Raw genomic sequence first — 13558 nt, forward strand, 5'->3', positions numbered from 1 at the left:
GGCTCTGAGACCTTAGCCACATAACGACTCACGACTCCCAACCCTCCGCCCTGTTATGTATTGAACAGCGGAGGTCCGGATATCCATATTGGGAAGCCCATGATCAAACCGCTTGGCGACCAACACGAAGGATCGATGCGAACAAGCGCGATGTCATTCACCGGGCTTGTTGGGATGAGAATATGGAACCCTCGCTCCAGCGCCAGCCAGGGGAACGTGCACGTGGTTGCGTTGTGATTGGCGCTCGCTTATTCCATCTCGACGGAATCCTCGTATCGACTCTATGGGCGACCGGCAAGCGGCTACTACAAGTCTCTGCAGTTGGTCCAGTGCTCGCAAGAACCCGCCTGAAGTCTCTTTTAGCCTGTTTCCGCCTCGCGCAAGACTCTGTTGCCGAGCGGCAACTTCATACTCGCTTGATAACGCTCTATGTGAAGGAGCATACGACATCAGCTGCTTCGATGCGGCAGCCTCAGGCGAACATGAACGGCGAGCATCGGATTCGAGTGCGGACTGGCTGCTTGACTTGCAGATCAAGGAAGGTGAAATGCGATGTACCAGATTTCGTTCCACATGCGCAGGGAACAATCGCTGAGACGTTGAGTAGGAAGCCCAGCCAGTCTGTGGAAATTGCACAAGGCTTGCGCGAGTATGCGTGTACTCATCGCAGACGCCTAAGCGAACTCGCCAAAGGGTCACTGCCAGGTCTGCACCTCGTCAGTCCATTCCATCCAATGGTGTAGCTGCACAGACGTCGATATCCCCGGACTCACACAGGCTTCGGCAGCGAGAGTCGATTCACGATGCTGCCACACCAGAGACCTCCTTACGATGGCAGGGCTCTTCGTTCCAGAGCCATCATGTCTCTGTCACCGACCTCACGGACCACCTGCGGAATGCTCTACAATCCCTGGACAGGGAGCCTATACCCAGTGCCGACCTGGAACTGGACTCGGCGGTGGATTGTCCATCGACTTACATATCGCGTGATATCCGCTTGACTACCACCATGGACCTATTGACTGCGTCCGAGGATCCCCTGCAGTCGCTGCTGTCCTTTTTCATTGATCATGTAGAGCATCCCCTCATCACGCCATACGATCAATGGAACTGGACGCAGATGAAGGCTGAAGCTGCAAGATTGGGCCAGTCCGAGCCGGCCATCATGCTGGCCATCATGGCAGTGTCTGCCTTGTACAAAGCGCAGATTTACGGTCTGTCGCGGTCCAAGGCGCTTTCATTCCACCATGCCTCGAAACGTGAATATGCCGTACTCTCAACTGACAGCTCCAAGGGCTCTGATTTGCCTCTGCTGGCGGCATTCCTCCTTTGTATTTTCACGACCATACAATACGATACTCATAGCGTCCTCAAGACTACCAATGCCGAGCACGACACAATATTAACCTCCTTCGTGCAAACTCAGGTTCCCCCACAATCGCCGTTATCCAGACGGATAATCGTGTGGTTCTCCCTCCTTGAGGCTGCTGCCATGCGTGGCGGACACGCCGGTCTCCTTTCGGAAACACTTTCTGACGCGCTGCCTCGTTCATTTACCGCCATGCCCAACCTCCCGCCGCTGCCAGATCAGCCCTCGCCACCGGCGGCCATGCAGATGTACGAATTTCTGTCTGGCCCGGTCCTGACCTTCTACCTGACCGTACAGTCCATATCGCTCTCCATCGCCAAACTAACCCACTACCATCGCTCGCGCGCCACAGGCCAGGACCAAGACCAAGTCGCCGAAGCCATTTCCCACATCAAGACCCGCCTCCGGAATCTCTGGGAGACTCGGTCGCCTGTACAGCGCCAGACTCCGCTAGAATTGTCCACGAACCTCGCACCGGCCATCGCGGGCCCGTTGATCACGCTAGTCGGCATTTGCGAGGCTGCTTACCACGCAGAATTCGTCGAGATGCATCGCCTGCTCGGCGACCCTGTGACAGAGCCTGACGAAGAAGTGAAGGTGGCGATGCGAAGAATCAGGAAGCTTGTCGATGGAGGTAGTAGCTGCGGTGTCAGTGCTGGAGACCACAGTGTTGTCACTCCGTTCCCAGACTCTAATGTGTACGGGAACAGCACATGCGCAGCCCGTACCGGCGACAGTGACACTGATTTCGTTGCCGACGATGTTCGGCGCGACGAGTACCATGCCCGGAACTCGGCCGGCTACATCCGCGCTGCCTACCTGCGACCCTTGTTCTTGTACGCCATCGAATGCATGGACCGCGAGCAGAATGCGTGGGCAGTGGCGCGGCTACGCGAAATCAACGATCCCATCTGTCGAAGTGCATTCTTCGCTGCTTTCGCCGAGGCGTTGGGTGATATGCAGCTCCGCAAATCCCGCAGAGTTACATCCAAGTACTTCAGCATTTGGCACTTTGGGGTGCCGCCTCCCTTCTTGTGAAGGGAGGAGAGGCACGAACACGGTCTCCAAAAAGGTACTTAGTAATACACTATGAAGAAATACTCGCCCCGGCTCCGAGACAGTCCTTGCAGGCAAACAACTTCCCGCTCTTTTTTTCCATCCTGAGGCGTGTCAATAACGAACGACACACACGATTTCGTTGTGCACGCAACAGCAATAATGCGGAGGCTGCTCAGACGGTCGTTTCCCTGCGCATCTCCCGCGTTTCCATGTCCGTTCGAATCGCCGCGATTGGATCCACGGTCGTCAAATGAAACTTTCTGGGACTGATTTTCATATCGAAGAGAAGATCCAACTCGGCTGTGCTCCGATGCTTCGTCTCGGGCACACAGAAGAACGCGAACGCCACCGCCACCGCACACCATCCTGCCCAGAAGAAGGCCGACTTGGCCGACCAGTTCCACGCCGTCGTGTTGAGCATGTACGGATTCAGGACCGACACCACGATGTTCGTCAGGGCGTACGTCCAGCGGGCCAGGACGATGGACTTGCTGCGCAAGAGCGCAGAGGGGATCTCCGAGCACAGTGTGTTGGTGAGCGGGCCAATGGAGCAGTTGTAGAGGAACGATGAGACGATGAGGATGGCGCCGATGGCCCAGGAATACGACGACGCCGGGTGTGAGGCTTGGGGCACCCCGAGGCTGCCGATGACAATCATCAGGAAGAACATCAGGACGAGCGAGTTGACGTAGATGCTCCGCCTTCCAAAGAGCGGGAGGAGAAGCCACTAGTTAGAGACGAAGAGAGAGAAAGAAGGAGTTAGTTTTGTCCATGTTCATGTTCATGTTCATGTTGTTTTGCAACAGTGATAAGCGGGTGGAACAACAAACAGGATTCTTGCAGGGTGTGGCAGTGGTGTACTTACAGAGAAGAAACCGCCCAGGATCGCCACCGCGTACCCAACAATACTCATCGTGAAGCTCATCGAGGTAGACATGCCTGCTTGCTGCAGGAAATACGTCGACGATCCACGTATCGGGTTGCCCGACAGCGTCTGGACGCAGTAGATGCCGATGCCGATCAAGGTCCGCTTGAGGTTGCCCTTGGAAAAGCAAGCATAGTACGTCGTCCTGCCGTCCATGTTTCGTTCGTGCTCCGTGGTGACGACCATGAGAGCCACGTTCTTGTCGACGTCGAAATTGGCATTGGCCGTCGACGTCAGCCGCTTTACGCTGGCCCTCGCCTCATCCAGGCGGCCGGCTCGGACAAGCCACCACGGCGACTCTGGAGCGAGATAGACGAGGGGAATGAGCACGACGGGCCAAACCCATCTGTCACGAATCTCGTCAGCGTGGATACACACGGCGGTGGTGGATGTGTGCACCACCAGATCGTCAAAGACTCACTGCAGAGCAAAGGGAATTCGATAAGACCATTGGTCTGTGCGGTTGAGTAGGGCTCGCAAGACCCCGACACAGAGGATCTGGCCAAATGCCTGCACGAAAATTGTTCAGTCTCGGAGCCAGAAATGAAGGACATCCCAGGGATCAGGTCCCAGCGGGGGGAGGGGGAGGGGGAGGGGAGGGACTCGCCGCTGGGCTAACTCACCCAGCAGAAGTTGACGTAGTTGGTCAAATACGCCCTCAGACACATGGGTGCGATCTCGAGCGCATATATCACGCTGACGGTCTGAAAGAAGCCGAGCGGCACACCGAACAGAATCTGCCCGATGAGCAACATGACCAGCGACTTGGCGAAGAAGCTGATGAAGATCAAACCGGTGATCAGCGTCAATCCCGCCAGCATGCTCCTCCTGAACCCGAAGCGCTCGCAGAGATAGCCCGCAACGAGCAAGCCGGCCAGCTGGCCGATGATGGAGCCGTTGCTGAGCCCGGCCTGCCACGCCGCCGTGATTTCCCAGTGGTCGCCCTTAGCGTGCACGCCGAAGTGTTTGCGGAATGTCGGCTGCGCGTACAGGGTGCCCAAGAGTTTGGTGTCGAACCCTTCCATGACGACAGCCGTCGACATGACAAAACTCCACATGACGCCTTTGGGGTACAGTCTCAGCGCCTGCCAGAGCGTCAGCGATCGCTCGGTGGTGTTGGCGTCGTTTGCGTCGGCGACGACCGTTTCGATCTGGACCGACGTCGCGGCCGGTTCAGCGGTAGTTGAGGTTGGCTGCTTTTGCTCCATGATGTGATGCTGCTATCCTAGTTGGACAAAGACGAAGGTCCTAGGGGCGGCCGCTGTCTAAGACTGAACACTCGAAGTGTGTCCTCCGTTGTGCTCTTTGGTCGCGGCGTACTGCAGTAGTCCGTTGAACTGTCGAGGCCATGTTGCGAGGACAATCATTGCGTCTTATATATCAGGCGGAATGTCGTGGTTGCTGGTGCTTTCTGAGATGTACATTGCTTCGTGAATCATACCACAGGTGTCTTTGGATGTCGAAGAACTGATTCTCAAAAGTCTGTTTAGCGTTTGGCCGTAGCGAAGTCTCCCCAGGCCTAGGGAGCCAGTTTTGTTGGAGGCCCCAGCCACGTGCTGGTCTCGACAAGGAGAATTGTGGAACGACTTCGGGATTCTAAGACTTGGTCGCTTGTCGCTTGTCGCTTTGGTGGTTTTTTGATGAGATTTGGATCATTGCCGAGCTCGGATCGAGATAAATAACAGGTTTCGAGGTGTGTTCATGCATGACCCACAGGCTCTCGAAGCGATCGGTTATCGCTTCTGTGACCGAGCACGTCTGTCTTGCCGATCAGCGGCATTCTTCTATCGGCGCAAGCTTCAACGTACCTAAAATCAAGCTTGGAAGTTCTAGCCGCCGAGTCAAGGAAGGACTCCGTGCCGAAGCTACATAAACTTCGAACACACCGGGAGTTTCGCCCGTGGACTGATCATCAAACAAACAGGTTGTAGTCTGCTTCGTCCAGACTCCAGAGAGGCCACCCAGCATCTTGATATCTTGAATTAGAGGACAGAAGCACATGAGCACGCTGCATCAAGAGAGACTACTCTTCTGGAACCCACGGTTGACCTTATCGCCATGGCTACCACCACGGCCAATCGACCCAGATATCCCATCGGCATTCCAGCCAAGTTCTCCGTCGACGGCGAGGTTCAGCGGTACCCTGGAAACACGGTCCTCTGTCACATTCCCCCTTCTTCGCCGCTCATCCCGGCGCTCCAAGCCGTCTACACAGCACTGGCAGACCATCCAAGGATCGCCCCGTCCATACATCTCCTCCCACCGGCCTCCTGGCACATGACAGTCTTCGACGGCATGCGAGAGCGGGAGTGCGAGCCGGGGATGTGGCCGCCGGGCATGGCTAAACTGTCCCTCGCTGAGAGTACGGCCATCTACCGCGAAAAGCTGTCGGCCTTTGGGCGGACGCAGCTCAGGGAGCTCGGGCTCGCGCCGCCCTATAACATGCGTGTGCGCGTGATCGAGGCCGGTCCTGTCGGGATCGGCCTGGAGCTCGAGGGCGCGACGGCCGAGGAGGAGCGGCGGATGCGGAGACTGAGAGATGCGATTTCAGATGTGCTTGGGTTTCGCGCGCCCAACCACGACGAGTACGGGTTCCACGTCAGCATTGCGTACTTGATGAGGCATGTGGATGGCGAGTCGAGGGAGGAGCTGGAGCGAGTGCTGAAGAGGCATCTGCCGACGTTACAGGGGGAGGTGCTGATACTGGGTGCCCCAGAGTTTTGTACCTTTGAAAACATGCATGCCTTCCCGAGAATCATGTACATTGGGGATGGAGAAGACTGAGGGCTGGCACCGTCTTGGTCAAGTGTTGTTACAAGGCACTTCTCCATAGTTGTTTGTGACCATTTGGACATTTGCCCACCTGGGCCGAGGACGCCTGAGTATAAACAATGACAAAACACAACAGTGGACTCGCCAACTGCATGCATAGGACTCTAGGAGGTCTACGAAAGAATTTCAGGCTCTGGTGGAGCAAAGCAGCGCACACAACTGCAATACCTGGTCTCCCGATAGCTCTGAGACAGGCTAAAAGATCCAGACCCTTGACCCCGAGTACATTGTCCGACCCGTTGAACACGAGGTTCACAAACGGTGATTGTAACTGTCCAATCTCTCCCTGCAGGCTGCTCGGTCTTTATTTCCCGGCTGTGGAATGTGTCGACGAACGCACGCGGGTATCCACATACCAACGGTCCTTGTTGTCTGTTAACGGAGATTCGCATTCCATTTGACCATGCCTCATCAAACATGCATAGTGTCGAACACTCCGGAACCGGACCTGCACCCGAAGAGAATTCGCAGCCGTGGCTTTTCGATGACAAAGAGGACAGTCACCCAGCCTGGGGTTCCTGGCTGGTTGCGGAAACAGCACCATACCCCGGGGCCGTCGCTGGAGAGTCCTCTCTTTGTCCTGTCTCGATCATAAGAAGTGATTCGAGCCCCTGACATCTGATTTCTGAACCCTCACAACATCATCCCAGCCGGCTCAGATATCGTGCGAATTGGAACCAAAAACCGACAGGTTGGACTTCTCCCGTTCACCATGAAGACGCTCTCAGCGGGAAATGAAGTCCCCGATGACTTGGACTATACGGATCCTACGCGCAAGTACAAAAATCTTGAGTTCCTGGAGCACCGCAACATGTGGTTCTTCGCCAGGCATTTCGATGGACCTGACAGAGAGCTCTGCTGGAGCTGCGGATGGAACACGCGTAACCAGAAGTATTCCTTTTACGGCTCCCGGGTCAGGGTGATGCACACTCGGGCCAACACTGGCATCTGGGCACTTGGGACGCGATGGATACTCCGGGACGAACCAAACGACCGCTACCTTGGGAACAACTACATGACGCTCAAGTTCCTCCACGAGCAGCCGGGTTCGAAGGACAGCATTCCCACCCCGCAAGAAGTCCGTAGCTTGAGCAAGCCAGGGGACCCCATCTATCTCACCCTGGAGTCCCGGGTCCCAGGCGACACGCTCATGGAAGTCTGGCCCAGCCTGTCCCGGGAGGAGAAGGCCAGCTACAGCCGGCAGCTCACCGACATCCTCAGGAAAATGCGACAGTTCACGGCGCCCCGACCGCAGAGGGTCGACGGCAGTCAGCTCAACGACAATATTCTCGGCGTGTGCTTGATGTCGCGGCCCGGGAACTGCTTCAAGATCCCGTACTCGGTCGACGAATGGCTGGACGGCCTGGGCCCAGACCTCCGCATAGGACTGACGAGGGTGCACAACACTCTGGACCCGGCCGTGATTGAGGAGAAATTCCAAGCGCTCAAGGCGGGTTTCCCGAGCTGCGAGCCGTACGTCTTCACCCACGGGGACCTGAATCTCTCCAACATCATCGTCAAGGACGGCAAGATCCAGGGCATTGTCGACTGGGAACACGCCGGGTACTATCCCTGGTGGGCGGAGCGGCGTGCCACCGACAGGATTCCGAACGACGATGCGTACGAGTTGTTTGACCCGGTGTGGGAGGAGCTTATGCCAGACATTGACAGGAAGAAGTGGGTCGAGCTCGTATATCACAAGTTGTTCCCGGCAGAACAGGCCTGGGGCCATTGCGACCATGGCCATCCGGGCGTCGACACCGTCTGGTGGAGACCGTCTTTCTGCGAATGCCATCCCGTCCAAGGGGAATTTAGAGCTCATCATTGGGGAATGCCGCTTTCTTGTGAAGTAAACCAGTTGAATGCAGGGCAACAGGCTCTTCTGGACAGGTACCGGAGAAAAGACCCGTGGGCCCAGGAGCATGATGAAAAAGATGCACGCACGCTGCCGGCTGGTGAGGGCGACGATTCAAAGTGACACCGCTGCTGAACTAGGTGCGAACATGTTGAGATGATTCCATGTACTCGTACAATGAGGTTCTCTTCCTCTTAGCTAGCGGCGATCTAATTGCGATTCTATGAAGGTACTATCAGCACCAGTTTCCAAAAACTCCTGCAAAACATAAGAAACAAAAACCCCATCTTGCACATCCATGAATAAACCTACAGAGACTTTCCGACCTCACAATCTGTTCTGCAAAATATCCCAAGGTGCTTAGTTGCAGTGACCCCCAGTCGACGGCGTTGAGGATGTAATAGGCCGTGCTGCCGCGTGTCCGGTAAGGTTAGTTTCTCTAAAGGTACATTGTCGTGACACTGCTTCCTTCTGACAGACGAGCAGCATCGCAACCAAACAGCAACCGACTTTCAGTCTCTAGGCATACTGCTGCCATCCCTGATCGCAGTCAATGTAAGAACCAACGACATGTAAGTGAACTTGCCTTACCGGGAAGTGGGTATCGAGGTCCAGAATCTCATTGACGGTTTGCCAAAATCGGTGGTTTGCGCCCATTCCGCTATCCAGCCGCACTATGTTTAACGTTGCGTTGCTGTTCATTTGGCGTGCAGCGTCCTCGGTAGGTCCACAGAGAGTGAAACGCTTGCCATTTTCCGGGGTTTTGACAATCAGTATCGACGGGTATTGGTGATCGATCTTGGGAATGTACCGGTACTTCACTCCCACCTTGATGACAGCTCTTTCCTGGCCGTCCAGGGAGTTGATTGCGGTGAAGAAAGAGGAAGCATGAGCACGATTGAACGTTGTCTCGTGTGGGTCAAAATTTGTTGTGGTCCATTCGACCTCGGTGCGCTTATCTGGAGTGGGATTTCGAATAGGAATTGCCAATGCTCTGCATGATTCACAGGTTATTGCGTCGGAAATATTGTGAAATCTACAGAACCAGCAGTTGTTCCTGGATTCAGGTACTAGGGCAGCTAGTGGTGACATTGTCGTGAGAGAGAAAGACCGATCAACAAGTGTATGGAGGTGAGGTTCGAATGCTCCGGACAAGTGGGTTTGATAAGTAAGGGGTTCCCCAGGGCGGAAGCTGATGACAGGCAGAAGTTGATAACAGGCAAAGCTGATGACAGGAGAAAGTCGACGACGGACGAAAGTTGATGAGCAAGGGACTCACCTCTTCATCATGGCTTTCTACCTCATATTTGAATAAATTCTCCAGATACATCTTGCCGTCACAAACAATGGATCGTCAGAGCATGATTCGGGGATGTTTGCACTCCCGGGCAAACAGTTCAGACAATGTTTTTGGCTGGCCTCAAGCCCGTAACAAGGGATGTGAGCAGGCTGTGCCAAAGGAAAGCGCATGCACTTGCTGAGGTTGACAAAGGCAGTGGCAAACACTCTCAAACGATGTCTTGGAGGCGTCATTGAGGTCTTATCCCGATCTGCATGCACCAAGACAGCGTCAAAGAGAAGAGGGCTTGGTATCTTCAAGAAACAGAGTCATTGCAAGACCACGTCAAACTGGTCACAGGCCCTGGGTCTTGTCGATGGTACCTTATTCCGCAACAAGCTGATTGGAAAGGATGAGAATGAAAAGGAGGGCATGGGGATGGAGTATCAATCATCTTTGTCGTGGTCGCTGAATTCCCACGCTAACCTATCTGGGCGTGATCCATCACCCTGTCTGGGTGAGAAAATTGGCCTCGCATTCCTCTCATCGCCATGCCTGGTCATTCCATGGGGCCCTCGTTCTGCAATTTCACTATTTCATCGCGCAGACCGTGGTTTATTATGCTACCAACTCCCGTGGGTTTCACACTTGACGCAAGCTGCCCGCCTAGCCCGCCGCAAACATTTTGACCTTGTGCAACGCATCTTAGCGACGTCCAAGAGAGACACGCTACACATGTTACACACGCACGACACGAGGTTTTGGCGATCCCAGGCAAGCTCCTTTCTACTGTATGGATGATCTGGATGACTGAGGTTCCTGGTTTCTGGTTCGGGCATGTATCTGACGGTGATATTTTCGCTCGACCAACTGCAGAAAACGGTGGGAAACATCAGCCAGCCGCTGTCTATCTCTATTCCTTCACGCAAAAGGCAGCGAGACTGTCTGTCTATCAACCTCCTCTGTCTCGCCAGCTCTATCGGGGTACAAGTCTTTTCGACATCCAAAAACACTCCCCATCATCATACTCGGCCATCTTGAACAGTTGTGAAATGAATCAATCAATCCAATCAAAATCCACACGGTACACGAGGGCACGTTCATCTCCTGACTGTCATGTCAATCCCCACCGTTCTTCAAGGCGAAACGTTAGTGATTCGTACTCCAGACCGTCATCGCCGTCGCCACTGGTTAAGTGTACCTGTCCATTTCCTACCAAGGAACGTTGTCACCTCACGATTAAAAGCCCGGTCCACCCGTTCATTCATACCCTCCTCGATGTCATGAGACACAAGAGAGCGGAGGGTCAGTGGCATTGTCCCCGTACACATGATGCATGAGCATGACAAAGACCCCCTGTAGACCTCACTACACTATCTACCGACCGACCGACCTTGTAATCCCAGTTTTGCCTGAGTACCGCCGTCTCCGGATTTCCCCCCTTGCTGTAAAGGGGTTCACAGCCTCGTCTCCAACCACTACTTTTGTACTCTTCAACTTTTCTACTCGTGTACTCGCGGAAACTATTGATTGTTCCAAAAAACCTGTCAAAGACATGGCAATAACACACCTCCCGTACCTAAGACAGCCCAAAAAAGGCGAAAATGAGAAAAGGTAAATCATATGTGCATTTTTTGGAAACTAATGACCGAAAAACTCCGAGTTACCGCAGTCGTAATAGAATAGCCACGACTGCCTCGGCCAAGCAGAAGAAATAGAACTCCCTGAGTCCCATCATCATACTCGCATGCGCATAAACCGATACGATTGAGTGAAAGAACAGCAGGAAACACCGTTAATCCTCTTGCTCAATAAAAGTCCTGGTCGTCGTCACGATGAATCCTCGAGTCTCCGAATCTTGCCAGATGTTGCTTCGAGGCCATGTCCTAAATACAACATGACCAATGCGAGCCCTGGGTATACAGTCATTCTGCAGAGCAAAAGAGTGGAATCGAGTCCCCTCAGCGTTACATATCAATGCCTGGTTCAATTCAATTCAATTCAACTCCCTCTTCAGAGTCGGATTCGGTGGGATCACTGCAAGGCAGTCAACCTTGACATCAACAAAAACGTTGCACGCGGGCGTATGCTTATCTATATTTGTCCATAAACTCGTGGTGGAACTTTGTCCACCGACTAACCCAGTCCGTACCAGGAGCCAAAAATGTGGTCCGGAAGTGGAGGGTATCGGGCTTCTGACCAAAACCGGAGCCTGGAACCACACAAATGCCGGTTGCATCTAGTAGCCGCAAGCAGTAGAAGTCGTCTGGTTTCTTGCCCGCCTCTTTCGCTGCTTCAATTGCCTTTGGAGGGAGACGGATGGTTGGGAAGAGGTACATGGAGCCCTACCTATGTTAGTCTGAGGCTGTAATCACGTCCGATCCGCAAACATACCTGGGGTTCACCAACTTCGACACCCTCCATCCTCTCAAACGCATCATACAGTGCGGTGGCGCGTTGCTGCAAGCCGTGCTTGATGGCATAGTATTCTTCGTGATACTGGTGATAGCTGGGATCACCCTTCTTTGGTGGGTTGACCACCATTTCGACCAGGCATTGTCCGATGACCGGAGGGCAGAGCATGATGCTGATCAACTTGTAAATCTGGGCTTGCACTTCTTGGTCCCAGCCGACAAGCTCGAAATAACCAGCACGATGTCCACATTCACCCACCATGCCTTTCGACACAGAGTTGAGGGAAGCCAGTTCGACATGGTCATAAAGCCCGGGCTCCTTTTGCTGCAAGATTCTCAAGGCACGTTTGAATGAGTGGAACTTTCCGATAAAAACGTTCGTCTGGTATACTTCGTCTGCAATGATGGCTAGACTCTTTTCCGCAGCGAACTTGATGACATCTTCAACATCCCACTCCGACAACGAAGCACCAGTCGGGTTGCCTGGGTTGATGACCACAATAGCACGAACATCGGTGCCCTCGGCAACAGCCTTCTCGTACGATTCCCTGATGACAGCCATGTTCGTGTCCCACCCATGCTGCTCATCCAGGTAGTATGGGACAGCACGTGCATTGTGTAGAGCCAGTGTAGCGGTGTACAAGGGGTACTGTGGGATGGGAATCATGACACCGGTAGAGGGGCTTGCACAGATAACGGTAAGCAATGAGTGCACTCCAGACGAGGCACCGGCCGTCAAATAGATATCGTTCTTCTCCGCCGGAAAGCCATCGCGCTGCTCAATGAAATTCGCAACCGACTGTCGGATGCCCGGGGCACCCATGGACTGCGAATATGCACCGACAGAGCCAACCTCTTTCAACAGCCAACGGGCACGGTCGATAGCATCCTGCTTGTAACCAAAATGTTTCTTAAGAGCCTCTTCGTTCTCCAGAAGTTTGGGGTGCTCCACAAGAGCGAGGACCTCTCTGAAGAACGTGATGGGTTTCTGGTCGAGCTGTTGGGGGTTGCCGATATTGGCGGAGATGACAGAGTCGAACGGAAGAGGCTCCTCTGGAGGAGTGGGCGGGTCGGTGTATCTTAGCTTGTGTCTGTATTCTTCTGATTTGATTGCCAGTTCTCCTCGGACAGCGTACTGTGCCGCCTTCACATGGGGGTTGATATTGTCTATGTTCAGACTGCGAAGGTGCGGTGTGGACGACATGGTGCGGCGAGTTGGGGGAAAGGTTTGGTGCCGAAGGTGTAGAGGAGAAACTGTTCACACGGCGATATCAGCTTCGCTCGAGCTCACAGTCGTCGCGTCGGCCAGTCTTTAAGTCATGGGGAGCAAAAGCAAAAATGCGAATGAGTCACAAGGCATGGACAGACCACTGTGTGCAAGGGTATTGCTTTTCTTACCACACGAAGGACGGCCACGCCGCAACGACGAAGATGGGCCGGGTCTAGAAGAAGAGGAAGAAGTCGACAGCGCCCTGTACACCCTGGCCAGTTCTGCAGAAAACCCTTGGGCGCGCATGAGAAGGACGGACGGGCTCGTGATGCGCGTCTGCAGCATTTTGGTCTGGAGAGGACGAACCGTGGGGAGAGTCGGAGTCGGAGGCGGGCGCGAGGAAGGCGAGAAGCACGAAGCGTAACCGGAAGCTGCCCCGGGTCTGTGTGATGGGCAGAGATAGAGAACTAACTTAGTGTCCTTGTTTTCACGGCACACGACCCCATCGGAGAGAGTTTTTTTTGGAGCATCAGAAGCAATTCGAAGCCCAGCCAGCGACGATGATATCGATGATCAACCGTGCTCGCATTGCCATGTTGGTGGTGCTCAAAGCTA

General features: G+C 54.2%; 6 protein-coding genes across 6 annotated transcripts; 3 read left to right on the forward strand and 3 right to left on the reverse strand.

Annotated features, from left to right (window-relative positions):
- Nucleotides 1–182: 182 nt before the first annotated feature.
- PV08_05843 (uncharacterized protein) lies at nucleotides 183–2407 on the forward strand (the record flags this gene model as incomplete). The annotated part of the gene is made up of 2 exons (XM_016380182.1): nucleotides 183–649; nucleotides 706–2407. 2 exons carry the CDS (start codon nucleotides 183–185, stop codon nucleotides 2405–2407), a joined length of 2169 nt encoding a protein of 722 aa, XP_016236009.1.
- A 193-nt stretch (nucleotides 2408–2600) lies between these two features.
- PV08_05844 (uncharacterized protein) lies at nucleotides 2601–4561 on the reverse strand (the record flags this gene model as incomplete). Its single annotated transcript, XM_016380183.1, has 4 exons — nucleotides 2601–3155; nucleotides 3294–3699; nucleotides 3775–3863; nucleotides 3977–4561. The coding sequence occupies 4 exons, from the start codon at nucleotides 4559–4561 to the stop codon at nucleotides 2601–2603; spliced, it is 1635 nt and encodes a 544-aa protein (XP_016236010.1).
- Nucleotides 4562–5411: 850 nt separating this feature from the next.
- On the forward strand, nucleotides 5412–6137 carry PV08_05845 (uncharacterized protein; the record flags this gene model as incomplete). The annotated part of the gene is made up of 1 exon (XM_016380184.1): nucleotides 5412–6137. One exon carries the CDS (start codon nucleotides 5412–5414, stop codon nucleotides 6135–6137), a length of 726 nt encoding a protein of 241 aa, XP_016236011.1.
- A 760-nt stretch (nucleotides 6138–6897) lies between these two features.
- PV08_05846 (uncharacterized protein) lies at nucleotides 6898–8163 on the forward strand (the record flags this gene model as incomplete). The annotated part of the gene is made up of 1 exon (XM_016380185.1): nucleotides 6898–8163. One exon carries the CDS (start codon nucleotides 6898–6900, stop codon nucleotides 8161–8163), a length of 1266 nt encoding a protein of 421 aa, XP_016236012.1.
- Nucleotides 8164–8559: 396 nt separating this feature from the next.
- On the reverse strand, nucleotides 8560–9132 carry PV08_05847 (uncharacterized protein; the record flags this gene model as incomplete). Its single annotated transcript, XM_016380186.1, has 2 exons — nucleotides 8560–8580; nucleotides 8632–9132. 2 exons carry the CDS (start codon nucleotides 9130–9132, stop codon nucleotides 8560–8562), a joined length of 522 nt encoding a protein of 173 aa, XP_016236013.1.
- Nucleotides 9133–11409: 2277 nt separating this feature from the next.
- Nucleotides 11410–12937, reverse strand: PV08_05848 (uncharacterized protein; the record flags this gene model as incomplete). Its single annotated transcript, XM_016380187.1, has 2 exons — nucleotides 11410–11664; nucleotides 11714–12937. The coding sequence occupies 2 exons, from the start codon at nucleotides 12935–12937 to the stop codon at nucleotides 11410–11412; spliced, it is 1479 nt and encodes a 492-aa protein (XP_016236014.1).
- Between the last annotated feature and the right edge of the window lie 621 nt (nucleotides 12938–13558).

Source organism: Exophiala spinifera (genome assembly GCF_000836115.1).
Source record: "Exophiala spinifera strain CBS 89968 unplaced genomic scaffold supercont1.4, whole genome shotgun sequence".
In the NCBI taxonomy this organism is placed as follows: Eukaryota; Fungi; Ascomycota; class Eurotiomycetes; order Chaetothyriales; family Herpotrichiellaceae; genus Exophiala; species Exophiala spinifera.